This window comes from Maudiozyma barnettii, assembly GCF_903064755.1.
Source record: "Maudiozyma barnettii strain CLIB 1767 genome assembly, contig: KABA2_10, whole genome shotgun sequence".
NCBI lineage: Eukaryota > Fungi > Ascomycota > Saccharomycetes > Saccharomycetales > Saccharomycetaceae > Maudiozyma > Maudiozyma barnettii.
In genome coordinates, this window is record NW_024545247.1 from 322,186 (window position 1) to 342,130 (window position 19,945).

The 19,945-nt window shown below is 34.3% G+C and overlaps 10 protein-coding genes across 10 annotated transcripts; 4 read left to right on the forward strand and 6 right to left on the reverse strand.

Moving 5' to 3' along the window:
* Positions 1-91: 91 nt before the first annotated feature.
* WRS1 (tryptophan--tRNA ligase WRS1) lies at positions 92-1,387 on the reverse strand (the record flags this gene model as incomplete). The annotated part of the gene is made up of 1 exon (XM_041552520.1): positions 92-1,387. The coding sequence occupies one exon, from the start codon at positions 1,385-1,387 to the stop codon at positions 92-94; it is 1,296 nt and encodes a 431-aa protein (XP_041408454.1).
* Positions 1,388-1,868: 481 nt separating this feature from the next.
* Positions 1,869-2,798, reverse strand: COQ3 (hexaprenyldihydroxybenzoate methyltransferase; the record flags this gene model as incomplete). Its single annotated transcript, XM_041552521.1, has 1 exon — positions 1,869-2,798. One exon carries the CDS (start codon positions 2,796-2,798, stop codon positions 1,869-1,871), a length of 930 nt encoding a protein of 309 aa, XP_041408455.1.
* Positions 2,799-3,034: 236 nt separating this feature from the next.
* Positions 3,035-5,179, reverse strand: HMI1 (ATP-dependent 3'-5' DNA helicase; the record flags this gene model as incomplete). The annotated part of the gene is made up of 1 exon (XM_041552522.1): positions 3,035-5,179. The coding sequence occupies one exon, from the start codon at positions 5,177-5,179 to the stop codon at positions 3,035-3,037; it is 2,145 nt and encodes a 714-aa protein (XP_041408456.1).
* Positions 5,180-5,438: 259 nt separating this feature from the next.
* RFC4 (replication factor C subunit 4) lies at positions 5,439-6,407 on the reverse strand (the record flags this gene model as incomplete). The annotated part of the gene is made up of 1 exon (XM_041552523.1): positions 5,439-6,407. One exon carries the CDS (start codon positions 6,405-6,407, stop codon positions 5,439-5,441), a length of 969 nt encoding a protein of 322 aa, XP_041408457.1.
* Positions 6,408-6,807: 400 nt separating this feature from the next.
* TRM10 (tRNA (guanine(9)-N(1))-methyltransferase) lies at positions 6,808-7,830 on the forward strand (the record flags this gene model as incomplete). The annotated part of the gene is made up of 1 exon (XM_041552524.1): positions 6,808-7,830. The coding sequence occupies one exon, from the start codon at positions 6,808-6,810 to the stop codon at positions 7,828-7,830; it is 1,023 nt and encodes a 340-aa protein (XP_041408458.1).
* Positions 7,831-8,380: 550 nt separating this feature from the next.
* On the forward strand, positions 8,381-9,319 carry YPQ1 (cationic amino acid transporter; the record flags this gene model as incomplete). Its single annotated transcript, XM_041552525.1, has 1 exon — positions 8,381-9,319. One exon carries the CDS (start codon positions 8,381-8,383, stop codon positions 9,317-9,319), a length of 939 nt encoding a protein of 312 aa, XP_041408459.1.
* A 391-nt stretch (positions 9,320-9,710) lies between these two features.
* SPO21 (Spo21p) lies at positions 9,711-11,579 on the forward strand (the record flags this gene model as incomplete). The annotated part of the gene is made up of 1 exon (XM_041552526.1): positions 9,711-11,579. One exon carries the CDS (start codon positions 9,711-9,713, stop codon positions 11,577-11,579), a length of 1,869 nt encoding a protein of 622 aa, XP_041408460.1.
* Positions 11,580-11,958: 379 nt separating this feature from the next.
* On the forward strand, positions 11,959-14,847 carry MSH2 (mismatch repair ATPase MSH2; the record flags this gene model as incomplete). The annotated part of the gene is made up of 1 exon (XM_041552527.1): positions 11,959-14,847. One exon carries the CDS (start codon positions 11,959-11,961, stop codon positions 14,845-14,847), a length of 2,889 nt encoding a protein of 962 aa, XP_041408461.1.
* Positions 14,848-14,957: 110 nt separating this feature from the next.
* HAL9 (Hal9p) lies at positions 14,958-18,185 on the reverse strand (the record flags this gene model as incomplete). The annotated part of the gene is made up of 1 exon (XM_041552528.1): positions 14,958-18,185. One exon carries the CDS (start codon positions 18,183-18,185, stop codon positions 14,958-14,960), a length of 3,228 nt encoding a protein of 1,075 aa, XP_041408462.1.
* A 661-nt stretch (positions 18,186-18,846) lies between these two features.
* MPD2 (protein disulfide isomerase MPD2) lies at positions 18,847-19,743 on the reverse strand (the record flags this gene model as incomplete). Its single annotated transcript, XM_041552529.1, has 1 exon — positions 18,847-19,743. The coding sequence occupies one exon, from the start codon at positions 19,741-19,743 to the stop codon at positions 18,847-18,849; it is 897 nt and encodes a 298-aa protein (XP_041408463.1).
* Positions 19,744-19,945: the final 202 nt, after the last annotated feature.

Consider the following 19,945-nt stretch of genomic DNA (forward strand, 5'->3'; position numbering starts at 1 on the left):
ACCCTTCTATAGCACATACGTCTGTATATATCTATAGTTGTATTATATTATAATTTACATAAAAAGATATATCTATATCTTATTAATTTCTTTATTTTTTAGCCTTAGGTTCCTTTGGCTTAACTGGAACTAATCTTTCCTTTTGGCCACCGACAAGTTTGTGTGGTGTCATAAACTGAGCCAAAGTTTCATCATCAACCTTAGATCTACGTTCTTGGAATCCCTTGACGAACTCTTGTAGCACATCAATACAGAGCTTTTTCATTTCACCTGACAATAATTCACCAGATTTATATTTGTTGTAACAATCCTTTAGGAATTCATCATCATCTTTAAAGAAATTCAAATATTGGTAAGCAACATCGATATCTGGATCACCACCGTATTTTCTATGTTCTTCCAAAGTAACCTTACCACCACTGAAAGCATACTTGTTAATTTTCTTTTGTATTTGTTTTGGAGTATCAGTGACAAAAATAGCAGATGTATCATCAGATGCAGACATCTTGGTAGAAGAACCTTGCAAAGCTGGGAAAAATTTGGAATGGATCAAAGCTGGCTTGCTGTACTTCAATTTTTCAGCGACATCTCTACAGACTCTGAAATATGGATCTTGATCAATGGCACATGGAATCAAACATGGAGTTTTTGGAGGTAGACCTAACACTTCAGGGAATGAACTTGGGAATGCAGTAGCAATTTGAATGGAGGCAAAATGGAACTTCCCAATACAATCTGAATCAGTGAAACCAAATACAGCCTTGGCAGTAGACCCAGTAATTTGTCTAGAGACACGGACAACAGTTTCATAGAAGCCACCACCCATGTATTGTAAATCTGAGAAAATAAAAGTATTCTCTGGCTTGAAACCAACAGCAACAATATCTTTGGCGTTTTCTTTGGCAAACTTCTTAACGTCTTCAATGGTCAATTTATGCTTAAACAAAAATTTTTCATCATCGGTCAATTCAATAACTAAAGGCACGTCAAATACTTCTTGTAACCATTTGGTAAATAAGAAAGGAACCATATGTCCCATATGCATAGAACCACTGGATGGACCTCTACCAGTGTATAAGAAAAATGGTTTACCTTGTTCATATAAATCTAGAATCTTGTTGAAATCACGTTCACTGAAAAAATAACCTTTACGTAGAAAATGGTGTGGTTTATGACCAGTGACTCTTTCAAATCTGTCCAAAGTTTCTTGATTGACAGATCTAGTACCAAATTGGGAAATCAATTTGTCGTAGTCGATAGATTGGGCGACACCTTTGTCATTGACAGCACCTTCAACATCCCATGGAGTAATAACTTGGTCCTTTTTAACGTTAGGATCAACCTTAGCGAGTTGCTCGGTAATTTGTTTCACAGATTCTTCAACCATAATGTGTTTCGTATCTTTCTCTAGTGGGTATTAGTTATAAAATACAGTAAATAGCCATTTAAATGACGAACCTTCTGAAATCAAAACAACTGTCATCATCATTATTTTATAGGAATAATGAGAGAGAGCTGAAAGATGAAAAGTTTCTGTAGTTTTCGTTTTTTTTTTGCTTCTCGCTTAAAAAATTCAGTCGATAGATTTGATTGTCCTGCAGTGGTTTCGTAGTGATCCGTCGAAAATTTTTCAATATTTTGTTGCTGCCTACCAATATCTTAAAAAGCCATTCCTGAGCTGACACTTCTGAAGACTTGAAAGGAATGACTAATAACTGGGATGGCAAGAACAACAAATATAATCTGTTTGTTAACGATTGATATTAGGGATGTTATAGCTATGAGATTGGTGGAATTAATTACTATGTAATGATTCTATATACAGGGTAATAGGGTGCCTTCTGTTCTTTCTTCGACCGTTAAGGCCTCTAATGTAGTTTCTTGACAGCCATGAAGTAATTACCGATCTTAGTACAGTCATGTTCTACCCAACCTTGTGTAGGGATATACATTGTACCTTTTAGGCTTAATACTTTGTGGTCACGAGGGTGTTTCTTTTCGAACCATTCTTCTATCTCTGAGGCGTCGATATACTTACTCAAGTGATGAGTTCCTGGAGGTACAATTTTTAGTACTGTCTCACCCATAAATATGGTGGTGAACCAGGAGATAGGGTTTCTATTGATCGTACTCACGAACAATAGACCGTTTGGTTTCAATCTTTTCCAGGCCTGTTCGAGAATATCACCAGGTTTGTCTACATGTTCTAACATTTCAAAACATGTTATGATATCGTAGTCCTTCTGTTTCAGATCCTCTAATGCAATTTCATCATATTCAACTTTCCCTTCTAATTTGGGATCTAACCTAGCATGTAGTTTTGCAACAGATATACACTCTGGAGTTAAATCAATTCCAAGCACTTGTTTCACAAATGGTTGTCTTGCCATCGATTCTGAAAGAATACCTCCACCACAACCGATATCTAGCACATTATACTGTCTTTTAGTCAACTCCTTGCTAAGACCTTCATTCAAGTCGTTCTCAATGGAATGAGACACACTCTCTGGCAAGAACTCTTTGTAGTTATAACCAGGAATAAACGTATTAGGGTCCTTGATTCTAACGGTTTTGTTTAATGTGTTCCTTATAAAATCTAACCTTGCTAAATTCATCTTGTGAAGTATTCTTTGTGATCCGTTGGTATCCCACCAAGTAGGAGCTAGCTCCTGAAAATGTTTGATTTCATCAGGTGAGGCAGCTGTGGATTTGAATCTAACGAAAGAGCGAGCCCGTCTCCCTAGAAATTGGTAGAACGGTTTATCTAGAAGCTGTTTTTGTACTATTAATTTATTCATTGTCGATTCAATTTGATTCCAGACACTCTAATAATCGGTTGTAAAACCATATCATTATCCATTCAATTGATTGGTTTATTCTATTTATTGTCGTCAATGTTATTTTATGGTGTTTCGTTCATTATAGAAACGTCCCTTTTTTTTGTGGGTGGGGAGTCCCCACCGCCCATCGAAATCTCTTTCCGGAGACGAAGACGTGAATGGGTTATATCAGAATTGTCACATTTTATTTTTATTTATTTTTTATATAAAGAACATCTTAATACTTTATATAGGGATTTATTAATATAACTGGAAGATGTACTATAATTTCTCAATCCATATTTGTTATTCAAATGGAGGTATTTTGATGAATTTTGGGCTAATACGCCAGGAACATTCGTAGTTGGCCGGTTGAGATCATTATTATAATATTTCCAAAATTCCTGGTTCTTAAATAAGGTAGCATCCTTCCATTGTGTGTCAAATTGTTTGTGGTTGATATTGATCATATAGAGTAAGTTTCTTGCCCTTGTTACCCCCACATATAACGCATTGCGTTCCATGCTGAATGTATCACTAGCAGAGTTCAATAACATTACAACTGGATATTCTAAACCTTTAGAAGAATGAATTGTTGATAAATTGATCTTCCCCGAACCATGAGACTCTAATTGTATCTCTTTTTGATATAGATTTGTACATTTCTCAAAGAAGGATTCAATGAACCACTCCACCAATGTTAAATCACTTGGCTTATTCAATGAACAAAGCTTCATTATTTGCAACATATCTTCCAAATGACTTTTAAACACTTTACTATCAGTTATTGACATATTTTTCAATGGTGCGTAATCGAGATCCATGGCTGTAGAACTTATAATTTCCAAAATATCTAATGGTGATTGTGTATTCCATAAAGTATCATCATTGATCAATTTAGTTAACTGATTAGTGTAATCTATGATCTTATTTTTATTAGAAATTCCACTTGGCCATTGAGATTGAGGTATAGCCAAAATATAATCCCATAGAGATAATTTGGCCTTCATAGTAGCCGTATATAAACTTTGGATAGACTTTGAACCAATGCCTTTCAATGCACTCAAAGTTATTAGAACACTAAAGTCACTCTGTCTATGTAATATCGTATTTTGATCTTCAAGAGATTGAGAACTCTGACGTGCAAAGACAACGACTTTAATAAGATCAATTAAAAATTGTATACGAGTATCCATTAACCAATCTGGTTGGGTTAGCATTTTATCATATGGAATTTTATAGTGTTGAAAATATTCAGCAATTACATTCAAATGATTATTAGTTCTTGATAGGATTGCGATATCAGATAATTTTACATTCGAAGTTACTAATTTGGATATCTCGCTGACAATAAATTCCATCTGATCCATATCATCATTGAACTGATATATTTGAGGCTTTACAAAGCTAGGTGGCTTAATCACTAAGTCCTGTCGCTTTTCTTTATTTAAATTTCTGGGTGAAATGAGCTTCGAAGTAGCTATTATCTCAGGTGTGGATCTAAAATTATCATATAAATGTAAAGTCTTAGATACATCAAAATTATGCAAATTATCTAGTTGCCTCATTACTTCTTGATTGGACCCTAAGAAATTGTATATACTTTGATTGGTATCACCAAACATTATCAATTGTTTCCCAAAGGAGACATCTTTTATCAATGGGAGTAACATTGGGTAAAGATCCTGAAATTCATCAATTAATACCACTTTATACTTGTTTTTAATTTTATCTAAAAATTCACTTTGTTCATTTACAACCCCAGATAATGCAAGATACCCGGAGGCCTTTAAAATTAAGTCATCGTTGGTCAAAACTTTACAACTTTCCATAATATCTATAATATTCAATAGAGTACTACTTGATTGTTCCTCGGTGTTATTATTATTTTTGTATGCCTTCAACAACATTTCTAAGTTTTTGGTTGTTGGAGTTGAAATTTTACGACGACTCCAAAAATCAGAAGAAACTAACTTCAATAGTCCCCTCCAACCATTTTCTTCAATAATATTAATAATCCCTTCATGTTCAACGACTAATTTATTAGCTAATCCATGAATTGTAAAGATATCAATTTGGTCGACGATTGCTTGAAGATCATTTTGAGGGATTCCAGAGCTATTTTGTATTTCAAATATTCCTAATAATTTGGCTTTAATGTTATCGACAGCTTTGTTAGTCAGTGACAGTATCAAAATTTCGTCCTGTCTGATCTGTTGTTCTTTAATTAGGTGATGAACTTTCTGTAATAGCGTAAATGTCTTACCAGAACCTGGACCAGCAATAACCTTAACTGTATTAGCAGGAAAATAAGGATATTCTAAAACCGTACATTGTGACGGTGTCAATTCATTATTCATTCGGAGCTAACTCTGTACTTGGTGGTTACATACACTTTCTTTGATGCTTTAACTTTTTAGGAAACCTTGACTTTAATTAAATATTCGATATCCGAACGTGCTGATTTACGTCAATTTGAAATTTTTCTTATTTTATTTAAAGAAAAATGTGATAGATAGCAAAATTTTAATAAATTTCAAAAATGTCTTAGACATATACCCTGGGTTTCTCAGTTTACATGTATTTGAGCTATTTATTATATATATATATATAAACATATCATGCGTTAAGTTTGTGAATTTTGGCTAACATACTGGCCAATTGCAAATAAGTACCAACGCCTTCCAAGATTCTCATATGCGTTATACCTATCTCTTTTATCATCTCTAGTCTCTTTGGTTCTTTCAATTCATACAACGTTTTTGTTACTCTGAAGGATGTTGTTACTATATCCACAGCCGAGTAACCTTTCCCCCACAGGTCATCTCTTAGATGTGTGATAGATTGATCAAGAGTAGGAGCCATCAACATCTTCTTGACCACTAAAGGATGCGGTGAGTCTACAATCTTGAAAACGTTATCACCGTTTACTAAACCATGACCGGCAACACAACTTTGTAAATTGTTAAGAGCTTGTCTCATATCACCTTCAGCGGTGAAAATAATTGCCTCTAGACCATCATTTGTATATTTAACTTCTTCTGCTTTTATAATCTCTAGTAATCTTTTTAGGACTTGCTCATCTGATAATTTCGAGTAACGTAGAATTGCACACCTACTTTGTAATGGTTCAATAATCTTATTAGATTGATTACAAGCAAAAGCAAAACGTGTTGTATTCGAATATAATTCCATTGTTCTTCTTAGAGCCTGTTGTGCACCCGCAGTCATTGAATCAGCCTCATCCAAAATGACGATCTTATGTTTCCCTTGTGGTAAACTACATTTTTTCTGAGCGAAATGTTTGATTTGGTTTCTAACAACATCTATACCTCTGTCATCACTTGCATTCAATTCTAGAACCGCCTCTGAGTAAGATTCACCTAATAACTCGTGCGCAAGACAGAGCACGGATGTAGTCTTACCGATACCTGGCATACCAGATATAATCATGTTGGGCATGTTACCATCGACGGCGATCTGTTTCAATCTCTCGATGGTCTCGTCATTACCAACAATATCCTTTAACAACTTAGGACGGTATTTTTCAACCCACGGCAATTCCAATTTCAACGATGGTTTCGACATCAATTAAACTAAAAAAAAATCGAAATACCTTTTCTCTGAACAAATATGTACTGCTTTGGTACAACTCCAGTTTCTCGAAAGTTCTCAAAAGTAATTTGTTATATGCTTCCTTTTGATTCGCTTAATGAATGAATCAGATCACGAACTCAAGAAATTATAGCATCTTTATTGTTATAATGAAAAAAGAAAACGCCAAAATTGCTAAATTCACGGTTCGCACTGAAATTTGAATTCCACGCACGTGACCAGTACTGAAAAATTTCAATTTCAGTGAAAAATCAAAGAAATTTAAAAAAAAAAGTTTGAGATCAATTTGAAGCTCATCGATTTCATTTCTACTATGAATGAGCATTTCTAATGAGTTAGATTACTTGTTAAAACTGCTAATAGGGTGAATAAAATGTCGGAAGAGATAAATAAAGATATTATTGTTGAAAATCCAGCTGCGACGGAGCCCTCGAGTGAGGTAACTAATTTAGTTACAAAGGAATCAACAACAGTTGAGGATAGACCTAAATTCAAAAAGAGAATTGGTGATGATGCACCACCTCCACCTGAAGGGATATCGAAATCTAAATGGAAGAAAATATGGAGAAGACAACAATTTGTTGAACATAAGGAAGAATATTCACAAAAGCGTCGTGAAAAACGTAAGAGACAAAAACAGAACAGAAGAAGTATTATTCAAGGTTTCAAAGATCGTGGTGAAGAGATCCCTGCTGAATATGTTCGTCCTCCAAGGAAGAACGTGAACCAAAAACCGGCCGGATTCTCTATCCTCTTAGATTGCGGGTTTGATGATCTAATGAATGAGAAAGAGGTTTTAAGTTTATCTAATCAATTGACAAGAGCATATGCAGCTAACAGAAGAGCCGATCATTATGCGGATATGACCGTGACCAGTTTCAACAAGAGACTAGAAGAGAGATTCAAAGTCGGTTTAGTTGACAGTTTACATGAAACATGGCCTAATTTCAAATTCGTGGCAGATGAAACGTTGATCACTGAGGGTGACAAAGATAAGATGGTTTACTTGACAGCAGACACAGAAGAAACCTTGGACAAAATTGAAGCTGGAATGACATATGTCGTAGGCGGAATTGTCGACAAAAATAGACACAAAGAGCTATGTTTAAATAAAGCCAAAAGTCTGGGGATCCCCGTCAAGAAACTACCCATCGATGAATTTATTAAGATCGACGGTAGACAAGTGCTCACCACCACACACGTTGTCCAACTAATGTTGAAGTACTTTGACACAAAAGACTGGAAAGAAGCCTTCGAGAGTGTATTGCCTGCCAGAAAGATTGGGCTGCCATCCTTGAGTGAATTGCCAGTTAGTGACTCGGAGTCCGACGATGAACACAGAGAAATACCCGCTGCCGCCAGGATGGGGGAACCTTCCTTAAAGAAAGATATATAAGAAATAGCCACTTTGTGAAGCCTCTCACAGTCTCTAATTCAAATGTATAGTATAGCATAATAAAAGATATATTTAAAAGTATAGATTAATTACTCTAAGTACAGTGGATTTGATCACTGAAAGGAAGAAAAATAATCCAGCGGGAAATGTATTTTCACGGTGGGCGGTGCTGAGCTCAGCTCATCCCAGCGCAACTTTTCATTCGTCCGGTCTTTAATTCCGCTGGGAATTTTTCACTGAAAATTTATTTTTCATTTCAAAGGAATTGGAACGAAGTGAAACATCAAAAGAGGGCAAGTAAGGAAGTCCCTTGGATGAATGAGTCAAGGTTGGGTGGATGAAGTGGCTTCATAATTATAGTTGACTTGTGTTCGTGACTACTTTTGGGAAACTAGCAATACATTTTTATACGTACATATATATAAAGGGAACGGCTCATTATACTCACTAGTGTTTACTATTTATTACTTAGTTTCGTCCCCTTTTAGGAATAGTACAAAGAATAATAGATCTAACATAGACTATACACATCTATATATATATACACACAATGCAATTTGTACCCATAGAATTTAGTCCAGAAAACCTTAGTGGAATGTTTGGTTCCATATCGATTGCATGCTGGGTGATCGTTTTCGTACCACAAATATATGAAAATTTTTATAGAAAATCTGCAGAGGGTCTCTCTTTATTATTCGTGGTTCTGTGGTTAGCAGGTGATGTCTTTAACTTACTTGGTGCAATGATGCAACATTTACTGCCTACCATGATAGTATTAGCCGCATATTATACTGTTGCAGATATAATCCTATGGGCACAATGCCTATGGTATGATAATGAAAAAAAAGTCGATCCAATCCATTTATCTCCTGCAAATCCGATGAATGAAAATGTGTTACAAGATGTATTCAACGAGCGTCAACCACTATTGTCGAATGGTCAAGCCAGTAATCTTTTGGATGTCAATGAGGATTCAAGAACTAGAGCTATCGATACTTTAATAGAAATTGAAGAAGAACAAGACGAATTATCTCAATCTAACAACTTGTATAATTGTTTCATTGTGCTATGTGTTGTACTCGCTGGGTTTATATCATGGTACGTGACTTACTGTAGTAAGATGTCGAATGGTGGGAACGATCATAAGATACCAGTGAAACCACGTCCTGTCGAGGTTAATGTCCTCGCACAAATGTTTGGATATTTAAGTGCTGCATTATACTTAGGTTCAAGAATTCCTCAAATATTATTAAATTTTAAGAGAAAATCTTGTGAAGGTATTTCTTTCCTGTTCTTTTTATTCGCATGTATTGGTAACATTACTTTCATTCTATCTGTGCTTGTGATATCCTCGGATCCTACATACCTTATGGTGAATGCATCCTGGTTGTTAGGGAGTTCTGGTACATTAGTCATGGATTTTGTCATTTTTGGTCAGTTTTTCTCATATGGGGTAGGGAAATCTGTATCATTGGATTCTCAAGTATAAAAGAGAGAAAAGACAATTCGGTGGCAAATAAGGCATAATAGAGATGTAAACTCAAGTCATATAATCTAATTCAAGATTTATATAAGGATGAACTTCCAGGTATATATACATCATCGCCTTCATTTATATATTTATATTTATTCATTAATAACATAATCATCAACCCTTTATTATTAGTTGTTATTTTTCTTTGATTTTCCATTGTAAGTATTTTTGGTATGTTACTAGTCGGGCGTCAATTATTTGTGTCAGTAATTTTTAATTTCTTCAAACATTAATAAAGTTAATATAAATATTACTAAGCTAAGAAATAAAATTCAATATATGAAGTTTCGTATATAAGGAATTGACACATTTGACCAATATAATATAGTCTTTCCACCTCGAGAATATGACTTCACTTCAAGAGAAAACGGGGGACAATATCGCTTATCCGCATAAAGATAGCAACATTCAAGTTCCTGAAATATTCCTGCCTAAAGACCACGATTATAGTATCAACACTGATCATGAAGAATCATCATCGGATCAAGACGACAGTAAAAGTGTTACCACATCCATTGGGTCATCAATATATGGTGCATTGGATTTGAGTGACGTTTCTGGAACTAATTCTGAAAAGAAGCGCTCAATACGAAAACTATTGTCTGCTATGAAGGTAAAAATTAAAGCAATGAGACGCAATTCAAATAATGATACCTCAGATAGAAGTAACTTTTTAACAGAAGAAATTAAGGATGAAGATTTACAACTTGACAGAAATTCTTTGAAATCAAGTACTCCTATTCAATTTCCGACTGGAGATTTCCCTTACCTCGATATCCTTAGAGAGGATAGCCGTTTGGAAAATTCTATCATTGATAATAAATATCAAAAAATGTTTCCAAAATATGACAGAGAGAATAAATGGTTGGACTCCTTGAGCACACATGCCTCATTCAACATGGAAGACGATCATAGTGTTGTTAATAATAAAGAGAATAACCTAGATGAATCTCCATTGACACCAGAGGAGTATGAAATTGAGGGGAAAGTTTCTACAAATTTGAGGGATATGAATATATTACAATCAAATGACAAGGAAAAAATATGTGATAGGATTCAGAGTATTTGTCAAAAACTTGGGATTGAAAATGCTTCGTCACAAACTTCTAAAATAACGAAAATTGAAATAAATGCCAATACGAGCATTTTATTAGATAAAATCCTATTAAAATTAGACAACAACCTAGAAAACCTTAGCTCATTGAGAAATGATGTTTATAAAAGAAAAATTGAAAAGGAAGAAATTGCTGAGAAATTGCGTAAGGTTGAGAAAGAATTAATTGTTAAACAAGAAGGAATGAAAACAGAACTTCACAATAAAGAAAAAATATATGAAAAGTATAAGTCTCAAATGGATCAAATCAATGTTTTGTTTGAATTAACTGAGTCTTCTTCAAAAAAAGATTTATCTGAAACAGAAAAGATGAATGCTCTTTTCAACGTAGTGGAAACACATTCAATGTTAAAGACCAAGGTCACTTCGTTATATAATGAAAATACAAATTTGAAAGATATGTGTCGTACGCTAAAGATGGAAACTCAAAATGCAAAAGATGAGTTAGAAGATAAGACTTATGATGCAATTAAGTCACAGTTTCAGAAGGTTGTCCTAAAACTAGAGCAATGCATTGAAGAGCATAAGGAAAGAGGAGAATTACAGCAAGAGCGTATTATGGGGACAGTTCAAATGTATAATGAGGAAAGAGAAAAAGTGATAGGGTTGAGAAAAGAAAAGAAAATTTTAGGAAGTCAAATACAACTCCTGGATTGCCAGAAAAATGAATCATTACAATTTATGTCGCAATTCATGAATTCCTTTAGTAATTATGTCGACAAAAAAATACTGTTCGATTATAATATTCTTCTAGAATCCTTAACTAGTAAACTAAATATAGAATTTTTATCTGGTTTTACAGATTTTCAAACTAGTAATCACTTTGAGAAGATTGAAGCACAACTTAATGAGTTTTATCAGGAAATAGCAACAAATAAATTCATGGACCAATTAATATCTCAATTTGTACAGACAATTGGCACAAACAATATTCTCAATTCTCAGTTAGATAATTTGGAAAACAAATATGGCGAACAGGTAGAATATATCAATGAATTGACTCATTATATTAAGAAGTTAAAGAGGAGAAAAACACAACAGAAAAATTCACATTCTCTGCACCATAAGACTGACATCGACCAAAAAATAAAAGAGGACTAAATATTCTATATAGCAAGCTACAAAGAGTTATACAACTACAAATAATATCATACTGTTAACATCATAAAATTAAGCAGATGTAGGATGCCATTAAGTGGGGACCATCGAATTTTATTCTCTATTGAAATCTTATGATTCGATGAGCATCTCCTCTATTTTTCACTTTTAAATAGACGCGTCACTTACGAGTGAAGTTCATTGAAAGAAACGCGAAATTTAGTAAGATAGGAATTTCAAAAAGATCACTTATAGAGAGAACATAACGAAAACAGAACTATATTAGTGTTTCATTATCTGTTAGCAGGTCAAATTTAGATTATTTCATATTGCTTATTAGGTGAGAGTATATCCAACAGGCCACACTATATTATAAGCAAGTATGTCTGCAACTAGACCAGAGTTGAAATTCTCTGATGTGTCAGAGGAAAGAGGATTCTACAGAAAATTTGTTTCGTTACCAGATAAACCTCCATCTACAGTTCGTGTCGTAGATAGAGGAGATTATTTTACTGTAGTTGGAATCGATGCTATCTTTGTTGCCGAATCTATTTATCATACAAACTCTGTGTTAAAGAACTGCAACGTTGACCAATTGACCGCAAAGAGCTTTACCGAACCTTGTCAATATGTAACAATTTCACCACAAATTTTGGCTAATTTATTAAAACATTGTTTATTGGATATAGGTTACAAGGTAGAAATATATGATAAAAACTGGAAACTACTGAAAAATGCGTCCCCTGGTAATATCGAGCAGGTCAGTGATTTGCTAAATATTGCTATTAACACATCCATAGTCATTGCAAGTTTGAAGATACAATTGAATTCCAAGGACGGAAATAGTACACTTGGTATTGCATTCGTAGATACCACTACATTAAAGATCGGGATGTTGGATATTGTTGATAATGAAGTCTATTCCAATCTAGAGAGTTTTTTGATTCAACTAGGTGTTAAGGAATGCGTTGTACAAGACTTAACCAATATCGAATCCTCCAAGAATGAAATGAAAAAGATTACTGGAGTTATAGATCGTTGTGATTGTGTTGTCACATTTGTCAAGAGTTCTCAATTCCAAGAAAAAGATGTTGAACATGATCTAGCAAAATTAATCGATAATGAGCTGGCCCTATCTTTACCACAAAAGTATTCAAATTTAGCAATGGGTGCCTGTCATGCCCTTCTAAATTATTTGCAATTATTGAATAATCAGGAATATCTTGGGAATTTTGAATTAACAGAACATTCCTTGAAAGAATTTATGAAATTAGATGCAAGTGCTATTAAGGCGTTGAATATTTATTCTCAGGGACCAGTACAGCCATTTGGCCCATCTTCAGCATCCAATATTTTTAATTCATCATCTAAGGGCAAAATCACTTCATTATTTCAATTGCTTAATAATTGTAAAACAAATGCTGGTGTGAGATTATTGAATGAATGGTTGAAACAGCCTTTAACCAATATCGATAATATTCATAAAAGACATGATTTAGTAGAATGTATGGTGGATCAGTTAGAATTAAGACAAATTCTTCAGACAGATTTTCTCCCATTGATTCCGGATGTACGTAACTTAACCAAGAGATTAAATAAAAATGGTAATTTAGAAGATGTCCTGAAAATTTATCAATTTACTAGAAGGATACCCGATATTAGTCAGTTATTGCAATCCCACATAGATGACAATAGCGATATTAGTGATGAACTACGCCAATTAATAAATGAAAGTTGGGTTCAGCAATTAACTAACCATTTAGAACCATTATCCAAATTACAAGAGATGGTTGAAACGACTGTAGACCTTGATGCATATGAAGAGAATAATGAGTTCATGATTAGGGTTGAATTTAATGAGGATTTGGCCCATATTAAAACCAAACTTGACGAAGCTAAGGGTAAGATTAAAGAAATACACCTTGAAGCAGCTGATAATCTAGGATTTGACCCTGACAAGAAACTTAAGTTGGAGAACCACCATCTTCATGGCTGGTGTATGAGATTGACCCGAAATGATGCCAAAGAGTTACGTAAGCATAAGGAGTATGTTGAATTATCTACAGTTAAGGCAGGTATTTACTTTAGTACCAGGGAATTAAAAGAGATTGCCAAAAATACATCTGCATTGGAAAAGGAATATGAGAAACAACAATCATCTCTAGTTAAAGAAATTGTCAATATAACTGTTACATATACTCCAGTTATGGAAAAGTTGGCGCTAGTATTAGCTCATCTTGATGTTATAGTTTCATTCGCACACATATCATCATATGCTCCGATACCATACATCAGACCTACCATGCATTCACTGGATTCTGAAAGAAAAACAAAATTAGTTGGTTCGAGACATCCTGTTTTAGAGATGCAAGATGATCTTACTTTCATTTCAAATGATGTTCATCTTGAAAAGGGAAGTGCTGATTTCCTTATTATTACCGGGCCAAATATGGGTGGTAAATCTACTTATATTAGACAGGTGGGTGTAATATCTCTTCTAGCTCAAGTAGGTTGTTTTGTTCCGTGTGACGAAGCAGATATTGCAATTGTTGATGCCATTTTATGTAGAGTTGGAGCCGGCGACTCTCAATTGAAAGGTGTTTCAACATTCATGGTTGAGATGTTAGAGACTGCATCTATTCTAAAAAATGCCAGTAGAAACTCTCTGATAATTGTCGATGAATTAGGAAGAGGTACAAGTACATACGATGGGTTTGGGCTTGCTTGGTCAATTGCAGAACATATCGCCAAGAATATAGGTTGTTTTACCCTTTTTGCAACACATTTCCATGAGTTAACAACTTTGTCAGAAGAACTACCTAATGTTAAGAATTTACATGTGGTTGCACACATAGAAGATAAGGCTAAGGTTAACTTGGATAAGGATGAGATCACCTTATTATATAAAGTTGAGCCTGGTATTTCTGATCAGTCATTTGGTATCCATGTCGCAGAAGTAGTTAAATTTCCTCAAAAGATTATCAAAATGGCAAAACGGAAAGCCGTAGAGTTAGAGAGCTTAAAGGAAGATGAAATAAATTTAAAAAAGGCGAAGCTAAGTATTACAGAGATTAACGAGGGTAATATGGAACTGAGAAAAATACTGAAGACATGGGTTGCTGATGCGAAGAAAGACGGTCTAGACGATTTGTCAAAATTGACTGAGGAAGTTTGCAGAGATAAGGTGGAGGCATTGATGAAGACGATAATTGAAAATGATCAAAATGTTGACAGTAAGTACCTCAATTTCTTGAAGGAATTATTTTTATAAAAACATTAGCGTAGGTTAATATATTTTCATTCTAATTATATAAATTTATAACTACAAAAACATTTAAAAATTAAATTCATTTTGAACTATTTATGACTTTAAAGGCACTTTCAATAAGATATTTTTTCTTTTCTTTCTTTGTTCAAATATTTAATGAACATAAAATCCCTATCAAATAGTAATTTTCCAAGGGGTAATTGACTGCAGAAACTAAACGTATTTTTCATGTCACCCAATTTTTTTAACTGTTCTTGCTTGTACCCTTCATCTATATCACCCTTAGCATGAATAGAAAATAACAGAGTTGCTGGTAGTTTCAGAGATGTATATAATGATGGATCATTTAGAGCTTTTAGATCCCTTTCGTTAAATACCGACTCAAAGGCAGCAGGAGAATCTAATAATTCGAGCAGCTCCGGAGTAAAGTTACTGAACATTCCGAATATACCAACCTCAATAGGGGGTAAAGTAGGATCAATAACTGTACTGTTATCATGGAATTTAAACTGTGACCACCTATCATTTTTATCTTGATCAGTATCACGAACTTGTTCGACGATGGATTTTACTGTTTCTGTCTTTCTCTCCTGTATATTTTCTATGAGTTTTTTCATTAAGTCATCATATTTTAAATACTCGAACTTTTCTTCATCTACATTACGACCTTTATCGTTATAATGCTTAATTATGTACTTTAGTAAGAAAGTAAAATGAAAAATGGCCGCATTAACTTTAACGTTCGTAGATGGAACTTTAGAATAATTTTCTCCAACTACGTGATTATGTGCACTAATTAATAATGAAATTAACTTTGGAATATCTATTTCCTTGGGGTCATCCATATATTTAATGACGTGGAATAGTAGAGTATAAACACCCGTCAGAACATAACATAGAAGTTCTGGGTAAAGGTATGGTTTGAAAGGTACTTTTTGGAAAATTTTGCAAATTTGAATGCAATCCATTTTAATTTGCCTGCAAAATGAATGGAACGTTTCAGGCAACGATTGTGATGATGAAGTAAACAAGTCTGTATTATCTAAAAGAAAGGATATGGCAAAACAACTGAGTGTAAGGTCCAGGTATAGATAGTGTAAATGGCACTTTATAACTTGAAAGCAAGAAACTTCTAGACCAAGCTTGGAACTTTTCGAAGGTGACTGAGCGTATAACATTTTTAGATATTGATTGTAACTTTCTAACCTCATAGATGGGTGTAAACTTTCCCTCCAAGTTGTCAGATCTGTTCTGATATCCAAAATTTTCTGAACTATATCATCGAATGTATAATCGATGGTATTTCTAATAGAGAAACAAACGGATCCTATTTCGCTCTCAATTGTAATTAATTTTGTAGAATAGAAGGAAACAAAAAATGGGAAATGTTCACTGTAATTTATTATGGCTGATAGAGCGTCATTTAGGTTAGTAATCTTATCAATTTCGCCTGGGTTATTTTTGAAATGCTGTGGCAATTGATAATATTTGATGGTTTCGAAATACACATCATTAGCTAGTATATCCATGTCATTTTCTTTAATTAGCGGTGGTTTTGATAGCATCAAAGATACCATTTTATCGAAATAGAAACAATACCACCAAAGGGCTCTGTGCTTTATCACTTCATTTGGAGCCAACGATTTATAGTGGAAATTCATATTGAGATTCATGTCATATGCATATCTGATTGCCAGAGCTAATGCGTCGACGGCAAATTCGCAATTGTAATTGAAATTTAAATAATGGAATAACATTAATAAACCTGTGATTGCAGTTGCTCCTGCGGAAAACAAAACAAGTTTATGATAGTAGTACATTGCATTCTCAAATGTCATTTTTTCAATATTCTGATATTCTTGTAATGTTGGTTCATTTTCAGGATCTTCTCTAAAGAATTCGTGTGGATCACAGATACAGATGTTTGCACAAATTGCTAGGCATATATTTAATACCAGATGTTCTCCATAGGTCAATGAACTAGTGTCATTTTCATAATATTTCTCATACAACTTCATTATTTCATCTTGTGTCATGATACTAGAATGGTATTTGATGATAGTATTAAAATTTCCCAATAGTATCTTAGCATGTTCTTTTGAGGGCATGTCCAATCTATTCTCATCTCTAAAATTTAAAATCATTGGATATTCAATCATATGTTTACATTGTAAGATATACCATTTCAAATTAACCGTCATGAAATCTTTAATTGGTGCCAGAAATATACTATTCGATTCATCCTCTGCAACTACAGATTTTACCCATTCTAATTTCTGAGTGGTTAAAAGTTTTGAGAAATATTGCTTATGTTTTGCCTTTGGTAGGTTTGATGGCTTTGGTAGTCTATCATCCACTTTTTTGGAAAGTTTATCAACTAACCATTCGAATCTAGCCATAGTATCAATGACCATAGAGACCTTCCTATCAACCTGTTCCATCCTATTAATTACAGTTTCATCACCTCCTGGACCTTTGTTAGATGAAATTTGTCCATTTACACTTATATTTGCCCTTTGGTTTCCATAATTTGTGGTATTCTCTTGAGCAATATTTCCATTATCGGGTGACGGCGATGCTAAACTTGGGTACTCGTTGTTTATTTGTTTCATAATATTTGAACTAGTTCTTAAATGACTGTTATATGTCATGTGTTGAGCTAATGGTTCATTGGAATTACCCATCGCCTGAGTAGATATATTCTGATGACTATTGTTATTATGACTACTGTTATCAGGGAACATTCTTAACATATCTGGAGTGGCAACAAACGAATCTATACTTGATAAATTGTTAGAAGTATCTGCATTAGGATTCCCTTCATTCCTACCAACAGCGTTATTGTTATCATTTTTAGTTGCATTTTTCTTTTTCTTTTTCTTTGGAGGATTATCATGATGAATAAAAGTACACTCTGCATTATATTTCATACAATTAGAACATTTATTACTAGCTGGGTCTATATCATCACATTTGATCTTTCTCTTTCTACAATGATCACAAGCTTTTGATACTCTTCTCTTTGCTGGTACAATCGGATTCCGTTGTTTCCAATCTGCATTATTATTATTATTATTATTATTATTATGATTTGTCTCGGTATCATCATTTGAGAACGAATCCATCACTGCTGGCAATTGATTATTCTGGAAATTCGATTGATTTTGAGCATGGTTATTATTATTATTAGTGTCGTTATTACGATTCAAAATATCGGGGGTCCCATTAATTAACATATTTTGACGAGAATTGACTGGAGGTAAATTATTACCTTGAATATAACCCATGATATTAGGTAATTGTTGATTCCCTTTATTGGAGGGATCATTATTTGTATTCATGATGTCTAATGAATTTTATTTTTATTTATTTTCTTGGTTCTGTTGAGAAAGCAAATCTTTCAGTTATTTCATCGAAGCCTTACTAAAGGGGAGAAATATAGCTAGCAATTATCAATTTTTTCACTTTGTGTGGTGAATCAAATATATATATAGTTGTATATTTAGTAATCGTTATATATATGGAAGTAATCACACGTCCAGTCAAAAGAAGTAAAGAGAAATTTCCTCCCTCCCTCTCTCGTCGTCGTCGTCGTCTTCTTCTTCTACTTCTTCTTCCCAAGATAACGATATTTATTCTCTAACGGAACTTTTGGTTCTTCCTTTTCCACCGATCTGAGTTCCCGTCGGTCCCTTGCCCTTCAAAATTGCCGAGACCCGATCGGAACCGGTGGACATTTTGTCGCTGACCGCTTTTAGCCTGCCCATTTCTTTATATAAGCAGGGAATTTCAGTTGCAGCTTGTTAAATTCTCGTGCAAGGATTTTATTTGTACGAGAAAGAGCAACAGGAAGAAATTGGTTCCGTGGATAAAAGAAGGATATATCGATAAAGCTTGAGGTTGGAATGGTTGCCCCTTCTTCCAGGTTGTTTGTTTACTTGTTTGTTTGTTCGTTCGTTGGAGTGCAAGCTAGCTTTAGGTGTCGAGTGTAGTAGGCCCTCTCTACAGCTCATCGCGGACCTGACTTACCATGGAATCTTCTAAATGGTTCAATAACGCATAAAGAAACTTCAAATTTTTCACTCTTGAAATAGCCATTGCGTCCTCTGCACCAGCACCGCCAAGATCGATGTTTCTTTGAATGTTGTTTAATTTGGATCTCTCGGCATCGATACTATTGTTACTGCCAACCAGCTCGTAACCTTGAGTACCCCTCTTAAGTATGTTGTTTGCTTGTAACTCTTCAAGATACTTCTTTCCAAGCTGGCATAGTTCGTCCATCGAATCACAGGTGATCGTAGGATTCAACACTGTCTTGATAATGGCAACTTCATTATCCTTGGCGATTATCGTTCTAATGAAATTTTCAATAGTTGGAGCGTCTCTTCTGCCTTCGAATTGTACAACCCTTGTAGGTTCAATAAAAGTATTGCGATTTACCTTTGTAGCCCATACCTTATTTAATAATTTGTTCCATAAAGATTCCTCTTGTGAAGTAACCTTTTTGTTCTCTTCATCCTCATGAGACTCTATAGTATTATCACTGGGTTTAATGACGTGGATAATAGGAAATCCAGGTAAGCTCGAGCATAGATTGTTACCGAACACATCACAGTTTACTTCGATAAAATTGATCTTGGACACGCCAGCTAGATTCTCATCGTGGAAGTTTCCAGCGACTTCCTGGAACACAGGTTTCAAGATTTTGCAATGTGAACACCATGTAGTATAGAATTTGACAATCGTATAAGCATCTGGTCTGTTGGTAAAATTATAAAATTGGTTTGTATCCATAATATATGTAATGTCATCATCGTTACCACCTTGGTCTTTATCTGTTTGTAAGCTCTGTGCCAGCGTTTGCCCAACAATTAGATAGAACCAGTAAATAAATAGCATTGAATAAAATGAGACGTTCTTCAAGTAAGTGGTTTGATGTTTTTTAAACTTAATGTAGAGTCCTTTGTGTTATTGAATCGCAACATACTTCAGTAAATATGGTTCTGCCCCATATATATATATATATATATATCGCTGCCTCTCGTTTTAGGCCTCTTATTCTTTTTTCCCGATTTTAGCGATGGGCTTTATTTGCAGCATC